Source organism: Narcine bancroftii, chromosome 7, assembly GCF_036971445.1.
Source record: "Narcine bancroftii isolate sNarBan1 chromosome 7, sNarBan1.hap1, whole genome shotgun sequence".
In the NCBI taxonomy this organism is placed as follows: Eukaryota; Metazoa; Chordata; class Chondrichthyes; order Torpediniformes; family Narcinidae; genus Narcine; species Narcine bancroftii.
Window position 1 is genome coordinate 193,910,903 of NC_091475.1, and position 22,316 is coordinate 193,933,218.

The 22,316-nt window shown below is 41.8% G+C and overlaps 1 protein-coding gene across 5 annotated transcripts in view; it reads right to left on the reverse strand.

Moving 5' to 3' along the window:
- Positions 1-10,593, reverse strand: part of tmem131 (transmembrane protein 131) — a 137,769-nt gene extending 127,176 nt beyond the window's left edge. For 4 of the 5 annotated variants that reach the window (XM_069891887.1, XM_069891886.1, XM_069891888.1 and 1 more), the window contains exons 1-2: positions 10,425-10,591; positions 2,695-2,735 (exon numbers count right to left, since the gene is read on the reverse strand). In XM_069891887.1, coding sequence (XP_069747988.1) covers positions 2,695-2,735; positions 10,425-10,523 — 140 coding nt within the window. In that variant the 5' untranslated portion in view covers positions 10,524-10,591. Of the gene's footprint in view, positions 1-2,694; positions 2,736-10,424 lie in introns of all 5 variants that reach the window. The other variant, XM_069891889.1, reaches the window with a different exon arrangement.
- Between the last annotated feature and the right edge of the window lie 11,723 nt (positions 10,594-22,316).

A 22,316-nucleotide genomic window follows, 5' to 3' on the forward strand; every position in this document is an offset into this window, starting at 1 on the left:
TTAAATATATTTAATGAACCTGCCTCTACTGCCCTCTGTGGCAATGAATTCCACAGATTCACCACCCTCTGGGTAAAGAAATTCCTCCTCATCTCGGTCCTAAATGGTTTGCCTATTATCCTCAAACCATGGCCCCGGGTTCTGGATTTTCCCATCCTTGGAAACATCCCATCTGCATCCATTCTGTCCAGTCCTGCCAGAATTTTATAGGTCTCTATGAGATCCCCTCTCAATCTTCTAAACTCCAGCGAGTACAATCCCAATTTGCGCAATCTTTCCTCATAAGTCATTCCTGCCATTCCAGGTATCAGCCTGGTGAATCGCCTCTGCACTCCCTCCATTGCAAGAACATCCTTCCTTAGATCAGGTGACCAAAACTGCACACAATACTCCAGGTGTGGTATCACCAAGGCCCTGTACAGCTGCAGTAAGGTATCCTTGTTCCTATACTCAAACCCTCTTGATATGAAGCCCAACATACCATTTGCCTTTTTAACCGCCTGCTGTACCTGCATGCTCGCCTTCAGAGACTGATGTACAAGTACCCCTAGGTCTCTCTGCACTTCCCCATCTCTTAATCTATTGCCATTCAAATAGTAATCTGCCCTCCGGTTTGTATTACCAAAGTGGATAACCTCACATTTATCCACATTGTAGTGCATTTACCATGTATCTGCCCAGTCCCTCAATTTATCCAAATCACACTGGAACTTCCTGACCCCCTCTTCCGTGCACACAACCCCTCCTAGCTTAGTGTCATCTGCAAATTTGGAGATATTACATCCAATCCCCTCATCCAGATCATTAATGTAAATTGTGAACAGCTGGGGTCCCAGTACAGATCCCTGTGTTACCCCACTGGTCACCGCCTGCCACTCAGAAAACGAGCCATTTATCCCAACTCTCTGTCTTCTACCTGCCAGCCAGTTCTCAATCCACATCAATACTTTGCCCCCAATCCCATGAGCCTTGATTTTGTAAGCCAGTCATTTATGTGGGACCTTATCGAAGGCCTTTTGGAAGTCCAGGTACACCACATCCACTGGCTCTCCCCCATCTATTTTACCTGTCACCATCTCAAAGAATTCCAATAGATTTGTCAAGCATGATTTACCTTTTGTAAATCCATGTCGACTCCGTCCGATCCCTTCTCTGCTAGTCATATGCTCCGCTATTAGATCCTTAATAATGGATTCCATCATTTTGCCCACTAATGATGTAAGGCTCACCGGCTGATAATTCCCTGCTTTTTCTCTACTCCCCCCTTTTTAAATAGTGGGGTAACATTAGCTACCCTCCAATCCATGGGTACTGATCCTGAGTCTATCGAGTTCTGGAAAATAATTCTTAAAGCATCTGCTATCTGAATGGTCACTTCCTTGAGTACCCTAGGATGTAGATTATCAGGCCCTTGGGATTTATCTGCCTTCAATCCCATCAATTTCCCCAAGATCATGTCCTTAGAGATACTGATTTCTTTCAGTTCCTCCCTTGCATTAGTCTCTATGTTTCCCAACATCCTTGGGAGGTTATTTGTATCCTCTCTTGTAAAAACAGAACTAAAGTAAGAATTTAATTGGTCTGCCATTTCCTTGTTCCCCATTATATATTCCCCTGATTCTGACTGCAAAGGACCTACTCTGGATTTCACCAATCTTTTCCTCTTGACATATTTATAAAAGCTTTTGCAGTCGGTTTTTATATTTGCCGCAAGCTTACTTTCGTAATTTATTTTTGCTCTCTTGATTAATCCCTTTGTCCTCCTTTGGTGCATCTTGAACTGCTCCCAGTCTTCGGTTGTGGTACTTTTTTTGGCCAATTGATACACTCTCTCTTTGGACCCAATGCTGTCTCTAATTTCCCTTGTTATCCACGGTTGAGTCACCTTTTTTGGTTTATTTTTATGCCAAACTGGTATAAACGATTTTTGCAATTTCTCCATTAGATCTGTGAATGCTTTCCATTGTCTATCTACAGTCAACTCCCCCATAAACACCACCCAATCAATCTTACTCAACTCCCATCTCATACCATCATAATTCCCTTTATTTAAATTCAGGACCTTAGTCTCGGTTTTAATTTCATCACTCTCCATGTCGAGTGAGAATTCGATCATATTGTGATCGCTCCTACCCAAAGGGCCTCGCACAACAAGATTGTTGATTAACCCCTTATCATTGCATAATACCCATCTAAAATGGCCTGCTCCCGAGTTGGTTCCTCGACATATTGGTCTAGATAACCGTCCCGTAAACATTCAAGGAATTCCTCCTCCTCTGTATTTTTACCAATTTTACCAATGATGCATTGAGGAGCAGAATAAATTCAGATAGTGTGAAGAGGAATTATGTAAATTACGGTGGTTGTGCTTGGGTGGGGGGATGGTGGGAAAGGCAGCGATATTTCTACCAAAGGATATTTAAGGTAGAAGTAGAGTGACCCACAAGAACAGTGGGGAATTGCAAATGGTAAAAATGGTGGGTCTGCTGAGGAAATATTCCCTCGGAGACTGGATATTTTTAATCCAAATGTAAAATTGACCATCACCTTACTTTTCATTGTGTTTTCAAATTAGCTATTGATGGTATTTACAATTATAAGAAATAAATATTGTCATTGCGTGATTAGATTTTTAAAAAAAAATTAGAATTGTTTCAACTGGTTTTCCAACATCCAGCAAAAATCAATACTTACATTTTCTGTTGATATGAACTGAGGCCCATGTCAGATTCCGTCTGTAAATACACAAAAATATACTCAATATAGTTAATGGTTAAAAAGATAAAATAGCAGAATGGACAAAATAACCACCCACTGTGTGGCTCTGTATGACTATAATACTGTCTACAAATTTGCTGACGATACCACAGTTGTGGGTTGTATAAAGGAAGTCAACATACAGGATGGAGGTTGTAAACTTGGCTGAATGGTGCACCATCAACAACCTTGCACTCAATGTCACCAAAACTAAGGAGCTGATTGTTGACTTCAGGAAAGCCAGAGGTATACAATCCAGTGAACATGGGGGATCAGAGGGGGAGCAGGTAAACAAATATAAGTTCTTGGGAGTCTCTGTCTCAGAGGATCTTTCCTGGATCCAACACACCAATGGCGTGTGAAGAAAGCATGTCAGCGCCTCTACTTCCTCAGAAGTTTGCAGAGGTTTGGTATGACATCAGAAACCCAGGCAAATTTCTAGAAGTGTGATGATAAAGGTGCTGACTGGCTGCATCATGGTCCTGTATGGGAATACCAATACCCGTAAAGCCTTCCGAAAGGTAATGGGCACAACCCAGGACATCACAGGCAAAGCCCTCCCCGCTATTGAGTACATCTTCAGAGAACACTGCCATCGGAGAGCAGCAGCAATCATCAAAGACCCTCACCACCCAGCACGTGCTCTGTTCTCACTGATGCCATCAGGAAAGAGGTAGGGGTGTCACAGGACTCACACCACCAGGTTCAGAAACAGCTGCCACACCTCCACCACCAGACTCCTCAACGACAAACTCAGAGACTGTTAGGTCTGCTTTGTTCATGAATGAGTGAGTCAGACACCAGACTGCGTCGAAATCAAGGTTCTTTGTTCTTTATTACCGGATTGTAACACTTGCAACTAACAGTGTTAGTTGGAGAAGGTGCATTCTGCCGTTATCAGCAAGTGGTGTTTTTTATATACCTCAGGATACGTACTTAGTAAATTATCATACCATTACATTGTCCAATGAATAAACTGTTGCTATCCTTCTCTGTTAGTCTACTGCACATCATTCTTGTTAGTGCAAAGCTTATCTTGAGTGTACAAGGTCACATCTGCATTCTGCTACTCCTTAGTACTGGGTGACTCCTTCTCCGGTCCCATCTCATGATGTTTTTACCTTACAAGACCCATTTAAGCACTCTTACTTGTGCGCTTTATTGATTTTCTATTTTATTCTCTCTGCATTGCAGTTTGTTTACATTTGTTATCAGTTTACATTTCTTCATTTGTTTACAGGTTTTTGCTGCATACAAGTTATTTTTTGCATTACCAATTAGTGGTAATTCTGCCACACCCGCTGGGGACTAATGAATCTCAGGGTTGGATGAGATGTCATGCATGTACTCGGACCATAAATCTGAATCTGACCATCCCTACAATCAGATTAATACTGACCACATCAGCAATGAATGTCTAAAAAAATGAAATATGCCTCAAAATAATTTAATTGACACACTTTACCACGATCTCGGTTAAGTGCAGCAGAATTGTCCTTCCTGATCAGCAACTTCTTTCATCAGGTGACCAAGAGAAATGCTGGAAGAACCATCATTTCATCCAGAAGGAAATATATTCCTAATTTAGCTAATTTTCAATATCTAAACACTCATTAAGATTCATGTATTAAAATCACTCAAAAATCATAACAGAAATTACCTTACACACATTGCTCTCTGAAATCCTTTATTTTCAATTGCAATAGTTCAAAATTGCAAGCATCATTTTTTTCCCCCAAAGAAACATGCACTTCATTTTCATTGAAATTAATTTGCAAATGCTAAATATTTTCATGGCTTATGAAGTGACAAAGTCTGGCATTTGATATGATTTTAGAATCCAAAGAAATTACTAGAGACGACAAGAGAGTGTTGGTAAGAGACATCAATAACCATTACATTCTTTATACATCAGCAATGGAAGTAGCCAAAGCAAAGCATGGGTCCCTTATAAGCAAAACAGTCAAAATAAGTGCAGAAACACAGGATGCAAAAAAGTTACGTTTTCTAGATCTTCACCAGGAAAGACAAAAAAAAATTCAGGAAATAATGGGTGATGCGGCAGGGGGGGGGGGGGGGGGGGGGGCAATAAAAATGACACAAGGCTGGATAAAGTAGACATGGAGAAGAGATTTTTTCAACCAGTGTGGGGAAGCAGTGGAATTTGTGGCCACAAGGCAGCTGTGGAGGCCAATCATTAGGTAGATTTAAAGCAGAAGTTCATAACCAGGAGATAAGGATATTTAAAAAAAAGCTCTGGCACCACGACTTTTCAGAATAATTTGAAGGGGATTCTATTAAAGTTAACGTACCAAGCCCATAGGATTTAGATTATACATCTGTGCGGATTGACGCTTGGTTAGATTCCTGATGAACATTGACTATCCTTTGCTGCCTGACCCACTCAGTTTCTCCAGCTTTCTGTCTTGCTATAATTCTAACCCCCAATTGTTGAAGTTATAATGGTGTAATGATAGGAGTCTTAGTGGACACCGCAGCTGAAGTATGACTGTTGTTTCCCCTACAAAAGGAATAAGTGAATGACTCAAAAGTACAAAGGCTGTTTTGCAAGGAAAGAAAAATTATCCCAGGGAATGAGCACTTAAAAATGTAAATGACAGTCAGCATTATTGAAACAAAAGACTTTTGGGATTTGACAGTGTATATGCTTAGGCATCAGGAAGGTGGATCTTGGTTGGGGGTGGGGGTTGGGGAAATCAACAGAGAGAAAGCAATGTTTTGCCAAAATAGAAGCCGAGATAGGGAGGTCAAGGTTACAGCCAAAGGCTCAGCCTCCTGGCAGCGTGCAAAAAAGCTTCTTCATGCAGAGTACTGTGATTCTTGGAAATTCTTTACCTCAACAATGGGGCAGAGTTTTCTATTTTAATTGTACTGCTTGATGTTTTGGATCCAGGGATTAAAAAGGTTAAGTAGTTAGGCAGGATAATAGAGTTTGAGTGAGAGGATTAGTCATGATCTCGTTGAGTAAGCTTAGAGAGCTATGTGGCCATTTCCTACTCGTTTCTTAATAGAAATATATGAGGCAATTGAAGGACACAAGATGGAACGGTCAATTTGAAGATGACAGCTCTATTTTTTTTAAAAAGAAGCAAACTCCTTGGCTTAATTTTCTATGCCCGTTTCTGTTTCCCATATACCAATTCTCTCAAACATGACCACTTTCAAGCATACTGGACTGAAGATTTTAATATTTAATTCAACAACTTAAAATGAAATACAACTTCAAACATGTTCTTTCTGATATAACGTTGCATGCATGAACTGACTAAAATGGCCAAAAGCTATTGAACTCATGGCTTAGTCCATAAACTGAACAGTGAATTCTCACAACTCAGGCTTGTAAACTTGGAATCATTTTTCTTTTCCTCTTAACCATCAAGCAGCATAGCTCCCAACCATGTCCAACTCAAAGAACTGCCATGAGACAACACTGCATTTAATGTACTCTTGTCAACTGCCATGGCTAATACATTGTGCTAAGTGGCTAAATTCATTGTCTGACACTCGGGTTGGCATCCAAAATAAAATGAACATATTGCTGACCTCCACAAACTTCAAATTGAATTAGTCCTATTGAGGGAAGTGAGCCCACCAATAAAACATCATACAGGTTTAATTCCACAAGATTTTCACTCTGAATGTCTTAGCATAGGAGGGTGAAAACAAATAGTTAAGATCAGTCAACCAGCAGTAGAGATTTAACAGATTTGTAAGAATTTGCCCAAATGGAAACCATTAATTGGGTAAAAGCAAAATATGATATTGTGCAATTTTCTTTTTACAAAATAGCCTTCATTTTGTAGCTCTTTTCAATAGAAAGTGACTAATAACACATCCATCTCCACACATGTTTATTGGTTAGTCGATCTTCCTCTATTGTCACCACCTTAAAATACATTTTAGCTGGCAAGTTAACTTCTCCTCCCCCACCTCCAAGTTTGCAACAAGATAATGAAACATCATCTCTGATCTCTTCCAACATACATTATCCAGTTGTGTGGCTACGTGCTAAGGAGAGTCAAAGGAGAGTTGAAGGCTATTTGAGAAAGATCAAGTTACAGGATTATATAGGGAAAGAAGAGTCAAAAATATTGCTCAGTGGTGAGTTGTCAAGACTACCTTCTATGGAAGGTAGTCACGTCAATCAGACGGTGAAAATTTCTCAAATGCTTGCACAAGATCTATTTCAAAATACTACATTTACATTTCACCTTTTAAAAAAGGAATAAATTGTTTGGCATTCTTTCACATTTTGTTGCAAAATCCATCTGTCTGGGGGATCACCACTGTTTGAAGGCCAGAACAGTCCTTCCAGTAAAGCAACATTTCACTTGTGAATCTGCAGGGATCATTTGCTGCATTCAGTGCTCTCATTAGGCACTTTCAGGTGTATTCTCCGCCAAGAATGGGCCTGCAGAAGCAGATTCAGACCTGTGGAATGGTCGTTCTGGTGGCAGCGCTAAAAACGCAGCGCTGGCCACCCGAAAGGGACAGCTGCACGGGAGGTTCCTCGGAGCGCACTCCGGCTCCTGTCCCTTCAGGCTGTCAGGGTTGGGTGGACGTCCTGCATTGGGAGACAGGGCAGCGGGGAGGGGGGCTGTCAGGCGCTCGCCAGCTGATTGTCATCCCCTTAGCAGCTGCTTTCAGGCAGCTGCATTCATGTGCCTAGGGGGGGGCCTGAGTGCTCCGGCAATTATCCCTCCTGGAGGAGGGTTACAAAGTGTGCCTCGCAGGCACCTTCTGCACTTTCAGGTGGCCTCCCGTCAGCCGCATAGGGGTATAATATGTGGCTTTATATCGGGGTATTTTGGCCACCTGAAAATGCCTATTGTGGCCTACTCTACATCAGTGGCTGGATGCAGACTGGGAGATAACTTGATTGAGCACCTTCTTTCTGTCCACTGCAACAGCAAGGACCTCATAGTGGCCAACCATTTCAATTCTATACACTATTCATACAGTGATGTCTAATCATGGCTTCATTCACTGTCAAACTGAGGCTACTTACAAATTGGAGAAGCCACATCTATCAGGACACTTCCCAACCTGACTTCCAGTTTTTGTGAACCCCTCCCCTGAAGCTCTTTTCCCAATTCTTTCCTCCAGCTCTCCACTCCATCCATCTCCATTCAGAGAGGGTCCTCCTAACCCTATTATCTTTACCCTCCTACCCATCCACTTCTTCCCTGTTTGCTAGTACTCTTACCTCTGCTCCTTCCTTTCTCCTCTCCTTACCTTTCTATTCAGGCATCCGTCTGCTTTTGGCTCATACTTTGATGAAGGGCTCAGGCCCGCAACCTTGGTTAGCCCTTGCTTACTATAGATGCTGCCTGACTGGCTGAGTTTCTCTCGCACTTTAGTGTATTCCTCAAATGATATCTGAACATTTTGATAATTTACCAATATTAACAAAAGACCCAAGTTAAAATGCTACACTGAGAATCAATACAAATTAAATACATTATGATCTCAATATAACATGGGTAGCCTTGTTAAAAGCTACTTGTAGCTTGTACAAGTGAATCTAGCTTAGAAATCCCTGACTTTCACCCACAGTATAACCATTTAACCATATAACCATTTTACGGAGCGGAAACAGGCCATGTTGGCCTTTCGAATCTGCACCGATTCACTGATTTTGTGTGCCCTCTTCAGGCATTGGTCCCGGTAGATCTTCATTCAATAACGATGGGCAAATTCAATGCTTAAACCACAGTTGCACAATGTTATCACTTGCCACGTGAGATTAAGAACCATTTCTTTCCAATAGTTATAAGGTCCGTGAACTTCCCAGTGTTACACTAATCATTTTATACTATTCTGACTTCGTTAATATATTTTAAAAATCCGTCATGGCTCAAAATCCTTTAACTTGTTACCCTACAGTAGTGCGATAGTGCCTTCACAAGGATTGCAAAAAGTTTTTGCAGAGACAATTAGGAGCGAGGATTAAATGCTCGAGTTGTTGGTGACAAGCATCTCCCTCAAGTTAACGTGAAAATACCAATTAGATGACAATTTATAATTCCACTGGGCAATTATAGCCAAATCATGATCTTTTGAATTTTTATTACAAATGGGATTACACAAGGATGCCACAAGGACCGTCTGCATTCTTGTACTGCCACTTTTTTTCTTGCACAATGGTAAGTGAATATATTTGATCAATTTTTTGTAATTTTTTCTTAAACTTAATATATACAACTCCAGTTGTTTTTTGTCCTTTGCAAAGCACCTGTTCAGCTGCAGCAAAAATTCCTGTGCACATGTACATTGCATGTGTAAATGAATTCATTATTAATACATCAAAAATCATGATTCAATGAGCATATCAGGGCTGCACTGTACAAATATTTTCATTCATTACTGACGAGCCAAGGCTACTGGAACAGAAAACAATGACAACAGTTTATCTTAGCCAACAACATATAAAGAATAGTGCATTTTATCATTACAAAAAGCCAAATATGATGGAATATTAAAGTGCACTTTAATCTTAAAAGCCAAGAATGCCATGCAAGCACATGTCAACAACATTAACTGCTAGCTCTCCTTCGTTTTATACTATTCTGACTTCATTAATATATTTTAAAAATCCGTCATGGCTCAAAATCCTTTAACTTGTTACCCTACAGTAGTGCGATAGTGCCTTCACAAGGATTGCAAAAAGTTTTTGCAGAGACAATTAGGAGCGGGGATTAAATGCTCGAGTTGTTGGTGACAAGCATCTCACTCAATTTAACGTGAAAATACCAAATAGATGACAATTTATAATTCCACTGGGCAATTAGCCAAATCATCATGATCTTTTGAATTTTTATTATAAATGGGATTACAGGTGCTCCCCTACTTATGATGGTCCGACTTTAGATTTTTCGAAGTTACCATCGTCATTTACTTCCATGTGATAGGTTTTTAAAAAGGTAATCACAAGCATCGTTGATTTTTCCAATCAATGTTGATAATTCCTCTATGGTGAATTCTTTGTAGCCTCCTTGGTCAATCAGTTCTTTTAGTTCAGTCGGAAAGCAACACTGTCGGGAGAGAGCGGGGCAGCAGGATCAGTGTGAAGTGCTGTCGGGGGTGGGGGGGGTGGGTGGGAAAGAGAACTGAGAAGTGGGATACGTATGGGAAGAGAGCAGGGCAGTGGGATCAGTGTGGGGACTGATACAGCACTGTCCGTGTTATGCAAGGTATACCTGTATTCTTTTTCAAAATGATTTTTTTAAAACTTACGATGGATTTGCCGGAACATAACCCCATCATAAGTTTTGGAGCATCTGAACTGCAATTTTTCTATGACCTATCAAATGATACGCACTTCAGAAATGCAGTAAGTATTTTAAAAAAAACAATGAGTATCATTTAATCATTTATTACAAGATCTAATTAGAAATAGGAGCAGATATAGATCACAAGGCTTCTTGCATAGTTCTCTCATTTATATGATACTAGTTATGATACAACAGAAGACAAGATCCTTTTAATTCTCTTTGTGATAGGATTCACAGCCTTCTAACAATGTGGTGCTATACCAAATTTTTCTCAATTACTGGGGCTTGACTAGTACACTTTGCAATTTATCTTATTGATAAAATTTATATACATTTACATGACAAAACACAATGTGATGGTTAATTTCATACCTGTAATAAGCCTCCTTCTCCGAAGTGTAGTATCTCAATTATATTTTCTGATTGAATAAATGCTGGAAAGAAAAGAAAAGTGATAAATATTTTTTTCATTCTCAGTACATTTGGAGTGAAACATCACTTATCAACATCAGGACAAGGTACAAGTTGCTAAGATGATAGAATAGAATGACTCTCCAAAGTGATACAGCCCATGCCCAGTTTGTTACATCAAATGATGTCATAATAGATAAGCTACGAGATGTATGTACCTCAACAGCATTGCTGTGCCTAGTCTACATTAATCACTTGGTTAGTGATACATGTTCCCAAGGATTTTGCATGCTTGAGTTTGTAGATGAACAGCAGGGCAAAGTTAATTGATCTAGTAGCAGTAAAAAGTACTACACACCTCATATTTATTAAAAATCAGTCTGGACACAGCATTAATTTAATATATGTGCTGCCAAAGCGAGCACAGACAGGACACAGCATTGTGAAACTTCTGATGTTAAGCACTGCTCATTTATATCCAGAGTTGGATGGTAAAGTAAACAGAAACTCATTGCATCAATTTTGTTGCCAGCACAAATCAGAATAACCTACAAGCAAGGTTGTCCAAATCAAACTTTACAACAACAATCATTAACCCTTGCTACCGTCACAAGGCAGAGGGATAAAATAGCTCAAAAATGTATCTTGCTCTGTTAATTTGTAAATAACCTGAACACAAATTTAATATTCTCTGTGTAATTTCTTTCCAGTGGAGCCAATTTTGAAAGGCAATAACAATGTTGTGGTAATTTCTTAGTCAATTCAATAAATGCCATGAAAAACTTTGAGCAGACTTCTCAAAAGCTCGATTTAAGTAATGCCCTTAATCATCTTTCAGAGCATGCATATTTATAAATTTGAAGTGTAAGAAAAATGTATATACTGGTAGAGGTTGAATACCCCTTATCTGAATACCTGAAACCCCTAATGATCCAAAAACCAAACTTTCTTTGTCTGTGATCCCATTAGGTAATACGTTTTTTTTTTTAAATGTAGACATACAGCATGGTAACACGCCATTTCAACCCACAAATCCATGATGCCCAATTTCAACCCATTAACCTACACCCCCGGTATGATTTCAATGGTGGGAGGAAACCTGAGGCCTGGAGAAAATCCATGTCGACATGGGGAGAATGTACAAACTCTTTTGCAGATAGCATGGGATTCGAACCCAGGTACATTGGCACTGTAAAGGCATTGCACTAACTGCTGTGCCAAGCGCGCTGCCTTAATAATAGTTCAGAAATCCCGATTGAAGAATGCAAATCCTGATTGGAGAATGGGGCCTAGTGGATGTAAGTGGTGCATTTATGAATCTTTAAATCTGAATGAATGAGTGCATTTTTTTTTTAAATGGTGTTCCAAAATCCAGAAAAAAAAATCCGAAACATTTCTGGTCCCATGCATTTTGGATAAGGATTTTCAACCTGTATTAATAAACTTTTTAAATGTCATCAACCCTTGAGTTGCTTGCCAAAATTAAACTACAGTGTACTTTAGAAACATCATTTTATACGGAGCAGAAATCAAGACAATATATTTAAGTGGTTTTAAATTAAACTAGATTTACAACACAAAATGATGGATTTCAGAAGAAAACGAATCTAGTTGATGATGAATCTACCAATTTCGTTAAATTGACAGCTGATTAAAAGTAGAGTTATGAGTTAAAGAGGTTTGCAAGATAATGAGACATTCCATCAATACTAGAACAAGAGTGCAAAAGAAAACCAGATATTGACAATCGAGTGGAATGCAACTGCACTGCAAACTTCTGCAAGATTTTCGATGGATGCATGTGGTTCAAAGGCTCTGAAGCCTATTCAATATTCTAGAAAACCAATTCTCAACAACACCTTCCTATTCAATCTCCAGGTCGAAGAATCTACCCTTTATGGCATTCACTAATAGGTGTACACCAAGGTACAGACTTTCAATGGACTCAACCCTCAATGAAACCTTAAATGGTCCACCCCTTTTTCCAATAGATGCAATGTAATTCTTGGCCCTCCGGTCAGGGGAAAAACCCTTTTCGTTCCTATCCAAAACATTTCTCAGAGTGCTTACAGGGCAGATGCAGAGAGGATCCCTAACCCTCTATATTAACATCTTCCCTCCATTCTCTGTCCTCATGCAGGATCTCAACCTGGAGGGTTCCTTATCCTCACCCCCTCACAAATACAGCTAAACCAAATTACCACCTCCAGCAGCTTGTTTGCTCCAAATTTCAGCTTCTGCATTCTATTGAATAATACATTATTTGCAACTTTGAATAATGATTTCAGAAGCAAATCATTTTTGAGATTCTATTCTTTTAACAAATGGGAAATACGTACCTAAAATTTTTTAAAAATTCTTCCAAATTGTTAACCATAAGAACAGGTCAATGTTAATGAAGGACTTTCACCTTGAAAAGTACTTCCAAATGGATTCTTTCATTGTCATGAGGTTGACAATCTAGCAATGCCACCAATATCGCTTCTAGAACCAATAACTATAGGCACTTTCAGGTGCTCCGCGGAACATCATGTGCCAGCAGTAGCGGCTGGGGGAGTGCAGCTGGCACATTCAGGTGGCCGCGGAGAGGACACCTTTCTGTCACTTGAACGTGCCAGCTGATGGATAGCTGTCTACCAGCGATCGCCGACTCATCGGGACTGTGGCCTAGTTCTCCCCACGCTGCCTTGACCTCATTTACAGTGCATCAAGGCATGACTGACAAACAATATCAAGATACAAAAAGTCTCTGAGCTCAGCCAAAAAAAAAAACAAATTAATGGTATATTTTCAGTTTGCATCTAGTGCATTTTTTATTTGCAGCTGTACAAATGAATTTCACCCTGCATCCCTCAGGTTCCAGATCAATTTTCATTTAAATAATTAGGACTGTTGATCGTAATGCTGACAGTAAAACAAACATTTCCTAAAGTATGTTGCACTTATCACCCCATTGTGCGAGATGGAGCATCACTGCTCCAATAAGTTCGGACGGTGGATACCGCCCAACTCGCGCTGCCGGTCTCTCCCCCTCGCCCGTCTGACTCGCGCTGCCGGTTTCTCCCCCTCGCCTGTCCGACTCGTGCTGCCGGTCTCTCCCACTCGCCCGTCCGACTCGCGCTGCCAGTCTCTCCCCCCTCGCCCATCCGATTTGTGCTGCCGGTCTCTCCCCCTCTCCCGTCCGACTTGTGCTGCTGGTCTCTTCCCCCATTGCCCGCCTGATTCGCGCTGCCGGTCTCTCCCCCTTACCCGTCCGACTTGCGCTGCCAGTCTCTTTCCCCCCTCGCCCATCCGATTTGCACTGCCGGTCTCTCCCCCATCGCCCGCCTGATTCGCGCTGCCGGTCTCTCCCCCCTTGGCCGCCTGACTTGCACTGCCGGTCTCTCCCACTCATCCGTCCGACTTGCGCTGCTGGTCTCTCCCCTTCGCCCGTCCGACTTGCGCTGCCGGTCTCTCCCCCTCTCCCGTCCGACTTGTGCCGCTGGTCTCTTCCCCCATCACCCGCCTGATTCGCGCTGCCGGTCTCTCCCCCTCACCCGTCCGACTTGCGCTGCCAGTCTCTCCCCCCTCGCCCATCCGATTTGCGCTGCTGGGCTCTCCCCCTCGCCCGTCCGACTTGTGCTGCCGGTCTCTTCCCCCATCGCCCGCCTGATTTGCGCTGCCGGTCTCTCCCCCCTTGGCCGCCTGACTTGCACTGCCGGTCTCTCCCCTTCGCCCATCCGACTTGCGCTGCTGGTCTCTCCCCTTCGCCCGTCCGACTTGCGCTCGCGGTCTCTCCCCCTCGCCCATCCGATTTGTGCTGCCGGTCTCTGCCCCCATCGCCCGCCTGATTCGCGCTGCCAGTCTCTCCCCCCTTGGCCGCCTGATTCGCGCTGCCGGGTCTCTCCCCTTGGCCGCCTGATTCACGCTGCCGTGTCTCCCCCCTTGGCCGCCTGATTCGCGCTGCCGGTCTCTCCCCCCTTGGCCGCCTGATTCGCGCTGCCGGTCTCTCCCCCCTTGGCCGCCTGATTCGCGCTGCCGGTCTCTCTCCCCTTGGCCGCCTGACTTGCACTGCCGGTCTCTCCCCCTCGCCCGTCCGACTTGAGCTGCTGGTGCTGTGCGTAAAAAGAAACCCACTGAAACTCAGAGTCGATGGCTGACGACGTCACTGCGACGTCATCAGCCCACCCCCGGCAGCCCGGCTGCTTTCAGCTGCCACGGGGGATACTCCAAGCAGGATATTACACTTACTGGAGAAGGGTTTGGTAAGTAGACCTCCTAGCCAGGTACTCCAGTTTCAGGTGACTATCCGACATCCGCACAGGAGTACAACGTGCAGCTTTACAGTTGGGAATTGTGGCCACCTGAAAGTGACTTATTGTTTAGCTATGCTTTACCAAAACCTACAAAATTGACAAGTGTAAAACGTGCAATTCATAATCTGTTCGAAAATATCAAAATTAGCCAAGCTCTTTAGATAAATGCAGCTCAGAACCATAGGGAAGCAGATGGAACAAAACAAAAACTTTTATTAAAATTAATTACTTAAGCAAACACAGTCTGTATCTAATTACCTTAAGACCCCAATAATTCCACGTCAAATAGGCAAATTGAAAATGCCCTCATTTTACAGGTTGTTAAATACAATCTCAATGAAAGTGAAATACAGTAATTAAAATCAGAAGTACATGCTTGATGATGCCCAATATTTAGCAATTGGATATCTGGACTACTCCCAGATACACATTCTTAAAATAGTCATGAAGCGACAAAACTAATCAGCTCTAATCTAAAAACCCAAAAGATTTTTAAAAGCAAAGGGATGAGAATTCTGGGTGAAGGCGTGGGGGAAAGAAGGAAGATGTAGCACCACACGACTGATCCACTTGGATTAAGCAACACACCTCTGTAAAGGCTCCTGATACACAATGTTTACTGAACATTTTTACCTGTGGATGCTGCCTTACCCAATGAATCCTTCAAGTTTCTCATTGCATTATTTAATTCAAATATGTTTAATAAAAAGTTGGCAAACCTATGTACAAAATGTTTCTTTCATTGTTTTGTATATTGCAAAAGACAATTCAATAGCCCTACATAGTTTCAAAAGCATTTAACAAAACCATTTTCTAACAATCAGATAGTTTCTTGATCCAAAAGATAATTTAACTGAAAATAATTTTTTTAAAAATATTCCATTCTCCCACAGAGATTACCCAATTAAAAACAAAATACCAGCAAATCACAGTGCAATACAGAAATTCAGCAGGTTATACAGCATTCATGGGAAGTAAAAGGCAGTCAACATTGCAGACCTGAGCACTGTCAGGAATGTGGGAAGACAGGTGGACATCTTAATAAAAAGGTGAGGAGGTGGTGGAGAGGAGAGAAGGGAGGAGCACAAGCTAACAGGCAAGAGGTAATAGGTGGATACAGGTGAGAGGATAGAAGAGAATGCTGAGGTGATAGAGGGAGAGAGCAGAAAATCAAGGATAGCTCTCTGATAGAAGGGGGTGGAGAGTTGGAGGAAAGGAGACAGACAGGGAGGGGGAGATAGAGACCAGGGGAGGAGGTTAATAGAAATTGGAGGTCGATATTAATGGTATTTGGGTGGAGACTGCCAAGATAGAATACAAAGTGTTGTTCCTCGAATTTGCAGGTGGCCTTGATTTGACATATCACAAGTCTATGGACAAACATATCAATGTACCGATGGAGGGAGGTGTGTGTGTGGGTGTGTGTGTGTGTTATTAAAATGGTTGGCTACTGGGAGGAGCTTGCTAGTTGTAGCCAACAGAGTTAAGGTACTCAACGAAGCGATCTCCCAATCTGCAACCTGTCCCTACCACTCCCGCCCACAACCAAGCTGCATCAAGAGTACTGGATGCAGTGAAATGACCCCTTACAGTTAACCAATTAAGTGTTGCTTCTTCACTTGGAAAGAATTTTTGAGGCCTCAAATATTGATGAGAAGAGGTGCAAGTGCAGCACTTCTTACAGTCACAAATGTAGGTACCAGAAGGCAATTGGTGGTATGTGATAAGCAGATGAGTCGTGGAGGGAGCAAACCTTATAGAAAGAGGAAGGAAGGATGCGTCTGGTGATGGGTTGCTGCTATAGGTGGAAGAAATTGCTGAAAATAATGTTGGCTGCAGGAGCCGGGGGGGGGGGGGGGTAAGGATGAACACAACCCTGCCCTTGTTACATCTGGAAGGGAGTGGCCAGGGCAGGTGTGTAGGAAATAGAGATGAGAGTGAGGGCTGAGCTAATGGCAGTAGGGGGAATCCATGTTGTCTAAGGGGCCAGGATATCTCAGATTTTCTGGAAGGCCTCATCCTAGGAGCAGATGCAACAGGAATTAGTGGGTTTATACAGGTCTGTGGATAATTTGTCTCCCAAGATGGAAAAAGAGAGATAAAGAAGGGGAGAGACCTGCCAGAGATGCACCAAGTAAATCTGAGGCCAGGATAGAAGTTGACAAAGTGTACAAAGTTGATGAGTCAATCATAGCTACAGGAGCCAGCACTAATATAGTTGTCAATGTAACAGAGAAAGAGTTGAGGACCCATCCCTGTGCAGGCTTGCAGTATGCATTGCTCTGCAAATCGAATGAAAACACAGTCTAGCTGAGACCCATACAGGTATCCATGGCTACATTATGACTTGGATAAAGTGGGATGAGCCAAAGGAGAAGTTATTGAGGGTGGGTACAAGTTCTGCAGGAAAGAGGAGGGTGGTGATGATAGAGGGGAACTGGTCTGTTCAAGAGCTTCTTTATTGGGGATGGAAATTATAAAGGGATTGGACATCCATGGTGAAAATGAGGTGGTCCAGACTAGGGAACTGAAAGTTGTCAAAGTGATGGAGAGCATATGAGGTGTCCTGGGTGTTATTAAGAAAGTAACAGACCAAGGGGGACAAAATGGAGTTGTGGTATAACACCAATAAGGTGGGGCTTTCACACTGAGACTCTTTCACACTGCCAAATAAAGGGGGTTGAAATGGGGAATTTAGCTGGTCCATAGCAGGTAATATGCCAGTGTGAAAGGTCCCAACTGGCCAGGGTATGTAAAATTCAACCGGGCTCTCACTCTTGGTAGGGGGTTGTATCAGATCCCAGCCAAGTCAGCATCGACTCCATGATAATGTCAATGGTCAACCTGCTCAACCATGTACCATTAGTGATGTTAGTGCCTGTGTTTGTGCGCCAGTCTAGTAGTATTATAAGTAATCTTGAGATGATTTAAAGCACAGGTACGAACAGTCAGCTCCGCTGGTCCGTTTTTCAAGTTTGAACTGTCTGAAACCCACTGCAGTAGATTTTGCCAGTCTTTTTTACATTACGCATGCATGTCATATTAAATTGTGCATGTTTTTTCCCATGGTCTTGAGCATGTATGTGCTTTATTCCCACTACGATTTCACTGCCCTGCGAGTACGCAATGCGTCACTTGTGACATCACTGCTAGAGGTTGGGACCCCCTCTTATATTTGCAAGTTACACATTTACCAGGTAATTTATGGCCCCGTGTGAAAAGCTTATCAGGTCATTTCCTCACCTTTTTGGATGGTTGGTGGGGTGAAAGGGGCTGATGTCTACTGATTTGTGGCTCTTAGGAGGGGTTTGGAAACAAAGAGGTGAGATGTTTTAAGAAGAGAAAATACACAAATCCAGTCTCACTGATGTTGAGGAGGCTGCATCGGGAGCACCAGATGCAGTAAATGACACATACAGATTTCTATAATGCACTAGACCCCAGCATCTGCAAATTCTTTTGTTCAACTCCAGTAAGCCACACATTGCTGACTTTGCTCAACGTAGCTAGTTAATGCTGGATATTATTCATGGCACTGTGCACAAATTTACCCATTGGAAAGATCATTTTAATTTGAATTGAAAGGTGCAGATGCTTAGAAGAGTGGCGGTAGGAGATGAAAGAAGGGATTTATCCCCAATGTTCTATTTTGTGCCTTGTTTAATGCAAGCCAATATGATCACATTACGGGCCGTTGAAGTTTTTACACAGATTTCCTGTGCACGTAGGAAATATTTCAGACTTCAAAAGTAACATGGATCCAAAAAGCTCACTGAACTTTTTAATAATGTTGCAGTGGGGGAGGGGGTCAGCCTATTTTTTTTTGTACTTTGATTCGGAATCCATAGCCTCTGCCTTCAAAGAAAATTGGTGCTATTAACTGAACCATTGTGAACACTGTTCCACAGCATGACAATTCACTTCGGGCATTAGTCTTGTACTATGTAACAACTTCATATCCCTAGAGTAAATGGCGCCATTCATTGGTTTCTATTAACGTGAAGCCTGTGAAAACACTGAGAACATGAGCTGTGTTTGGCTGATTTTTCTGAAGTAACATTGTGGCATACTTTAATTGACAACACAAACTGGAATGCAAATTAAAACAGCCACATCCACTGCAACAGAAATATTGTAGAGCTGATGTGGAGAATTAAGATTAGGATAATGATGAATAATCTCTAAAATGTATTGAGCAACAAATGACCATGGGGAAGTGGGGGGACATGGAGGCTGGGAAGAGGAGATACATTTCCTGTCAATGTGCATTAGTTTAATTTTTTATTATATTTTTATTAAATATATATTAAATATTTGATACACATTTTATATAAACACACACACACACACACACACACACACACACACACACACACACACACACACACACACACACACACAGAGGAAGGACAATAAATGTTGGACAGAGTCAATTTTTAAAAAAAATGAAAATAATGCATAGACCAGTATCTTTTTCAATCGTTACCCATCCAATTACCTACTAATCTTTTTTTAAATAAATGGACATGTTCGTTTTTTTTATGGTCAGGCAAGATATCTTGAATCTCCATGGAAAATTGACCTGGGATTACAAACTGGGAGGGTTTTAAAAAATATTATTTAACTGCACAGATGGGATTTGTTCCTTCCTTTTTTTTTTAAAACATCAGATGGCCATTCCTTCCTGGGTTACAATTGGTTTGTGCATGGTAGGAAAAGAGATGGCAGAAGAATTTATATATAAATGGGGCTCTAAATTAACTAGGGGGAAGAAAACATAATCCTCTAGATTATTAATCTTCAATGAACTATTAAACTAAAGCAAAACACAACTTCTCCTGCCTTCAATATAAAAGCCTAAAATTCCCAATGAAATTCAAATCCGATGCCAAATCAGTTCTGGAATACAATGCATGTGGCAATGTTAAGGAATCTCAACAAGATTTGGTACACCTAATGACCAAGTCCAGGACTTCCTCCAGATTTGAATAATTGAAGGTCCATGGTTAGGCTTTGCCTGTTTGTGAACTACATCCACATTTGGGCAAAAATAATATGCTATCTAAACCAATCTAAACATACTGCATCTGGCTGAAAGATGAATTAGGCTTAATATTAAAGTTTTAACCCCAACTAAACTTGACATTGTACAGTATCACATATGATGACATTATACATTACAAGCTCTAATTCAATAAGGTCATAAGATGTAAAAAAAAAACCAGCCATCACCTCTTATCTGCAGAAATCCAATCAATCGATATCCTCAATATCCAGAAACAATCACATTCTTGAATAGTCATCAACTCAGCGTTCTTAGATTACAACTGCCAAAGGATCACCATCTTCAATGAAGTTACCTTCTCATGTGTCTTCAACCTCAAATTTAGTAATTTCCCTTCTTTTGTCAAATGTATCAACAATTTGAAATTACAATATTCCTATTACCTGAAGCTGGCAATCAATTGTTCTAACTTTATTCAGTTTTTAAGTTTTCCTTTCTCATTTCAAAGTTATTTTTCCAAATTTATAAATTATTTCCTGCATTCTACAGAGGAACCCGAGGGTCAGGTCCCAAGCTCGCTGAAAATGACCAAGTAGACAGAGTGGCCAAATAAAGGCACTTGACATGCTTGTTTTTACTGGTTGGGAGTGAATTTCTGGCCACCCCATTAAAGGAAGAAATGTGAAGACTTTGGAAGGCTACAGGAGATTTACTTGGATATTGCCTGGATCAGACAGCATAAACTAGGGTCAGCATGGATCAACTTTAGTTCTCTTCTCTGAAGAATCAGAAACTCCATAGAAAATGTCAAATATTAGAGGACATCATCTTAAGGTGAGAGGGTGAAAGCTTAAAGGGACAATTTTAAAAAATGCCATGTACAGGCAGAAGAGAGTTTAATTTGGCAACATGTTCAGTGCAGACTGAGGGCTGAAGAGACTGTTCATGTGCTGTTCTATCTGCTCTAAATTACACCCAATAGATTTTTTTGTCATGACAACCGATATTCATTTTTCCTGCAGACGCGGCAGAATTACCACTAACTAGTAGTGCCAAAAAAAATAAACTGTATACAACATAAAACATGTAAACAAACAAAGAACTGTAAATTAACTGACTGCAGTAAAAAAAATCAATGAAGTGATAAGAATATGGTGGAGGGGTAGCAGCTGTTCCTGAACCTGGTGGTGCGAGTCTTGTGGCACCTACACCTCTTTCCTGATGGCAGCAGTGAGAACAGAGCACGTGCTGGGTGGTGTGGGTCTTTGATGATTGCTACTGCTCTCCAATGGCAACGTTCTCTTTAGATGTTCTCAATAGCGGGGATGATTTTGCCTGTGAGATCTTAGGCTGTGTCCACTACCTTTTTGAGGGCTTTACTCTCAGGGGTATTGATGTTTCCATTCCAGACTATGATGGCAGCCGGTCAGCACACCTTCTACCACAGCTTTAGAAATGTGCCTGGGTTTCTGATGTCATACCAAACCTCTGCAAACTCCTGAAGAAGTAGAGGTGCTGATGTCCTTTCTTCATGATGCTGTTGGTGTGTTAGGTCCAAGAAAGATCCTCTGAGATAGTGACTCCCAAGAACTTAAATTTGCTCATGCTCTCTACCTCTGACTCACCAATGACCACTGGATTGTCTACCTCTGGCTTTCCCTTCCTGAAGTCAACAATCAGTTCCTTAGTTTTGGTGACATTGAGAGCAAGGTTGTTGTTGGTGCACCATTTAGCCAAGTTTTCAATCTCCATCCTGCAAGCTTACTCATCCCCTTTCTTTCTTTGGTACCATCAGCAAATTTGTCGATGGTGTTATTGTCGTACTTTGACGTAGGCGTAAAGGGAGTAGAGCAGGGGGCTAAGAACACAGCTCTGTGATGCTCCGATACTGATAGAGATTGAGGAGAAGTTCTTACCAATCTTCACTGATTGTGGTCTGGAGGCGAGGAAATCCATGATCCAATAACAAAATGAGGTGTTGAGTCCCAGGGCTTGGAGTTTGCTGATCAGTTTTGAGGGGACGATGGTGTTAAACGCCGAATTGCATTTGGTAAAGAGCATCCTGATATATGCAGCTTTGCTGTTCAGGTGTTCTAGGGCTTTGGCAGAGTCAGTGAGATGGCATTCGCCATAGACCTGTTGCTATGATGGGTGAACTGGAATGTATCCATGTCACCGCTTAGGCAGGAGCTAATATGTTTCATCACCAGCCTTTCAAAATATTTCATCACTGTTGACTAAAGTGCTACTGGTCAAAAGTCATTAAGGCAGGTTACTGCACTCTTCTTGGACCCTGGTATGATTGACACCTGCTTGAAACAAGGTGGGTACCATGCCCTGCTGGAGTGAGATACTGAAGATATCCAAGAATACCTTGGAAAGTTGGTCAGCACAAATTTTTAATGCTCGACCACGTATTTCATCCACGCCAGATGCTTTCCTGAAGGCAGCATGCTCGTCATCCTCAGATACGCACAGGATGGGATCCTCAGGAGACTTGGGGGCGTGGAGGGGTGGTTCTACGCTGTTACAGTCATCAAATAGGACGTAGAA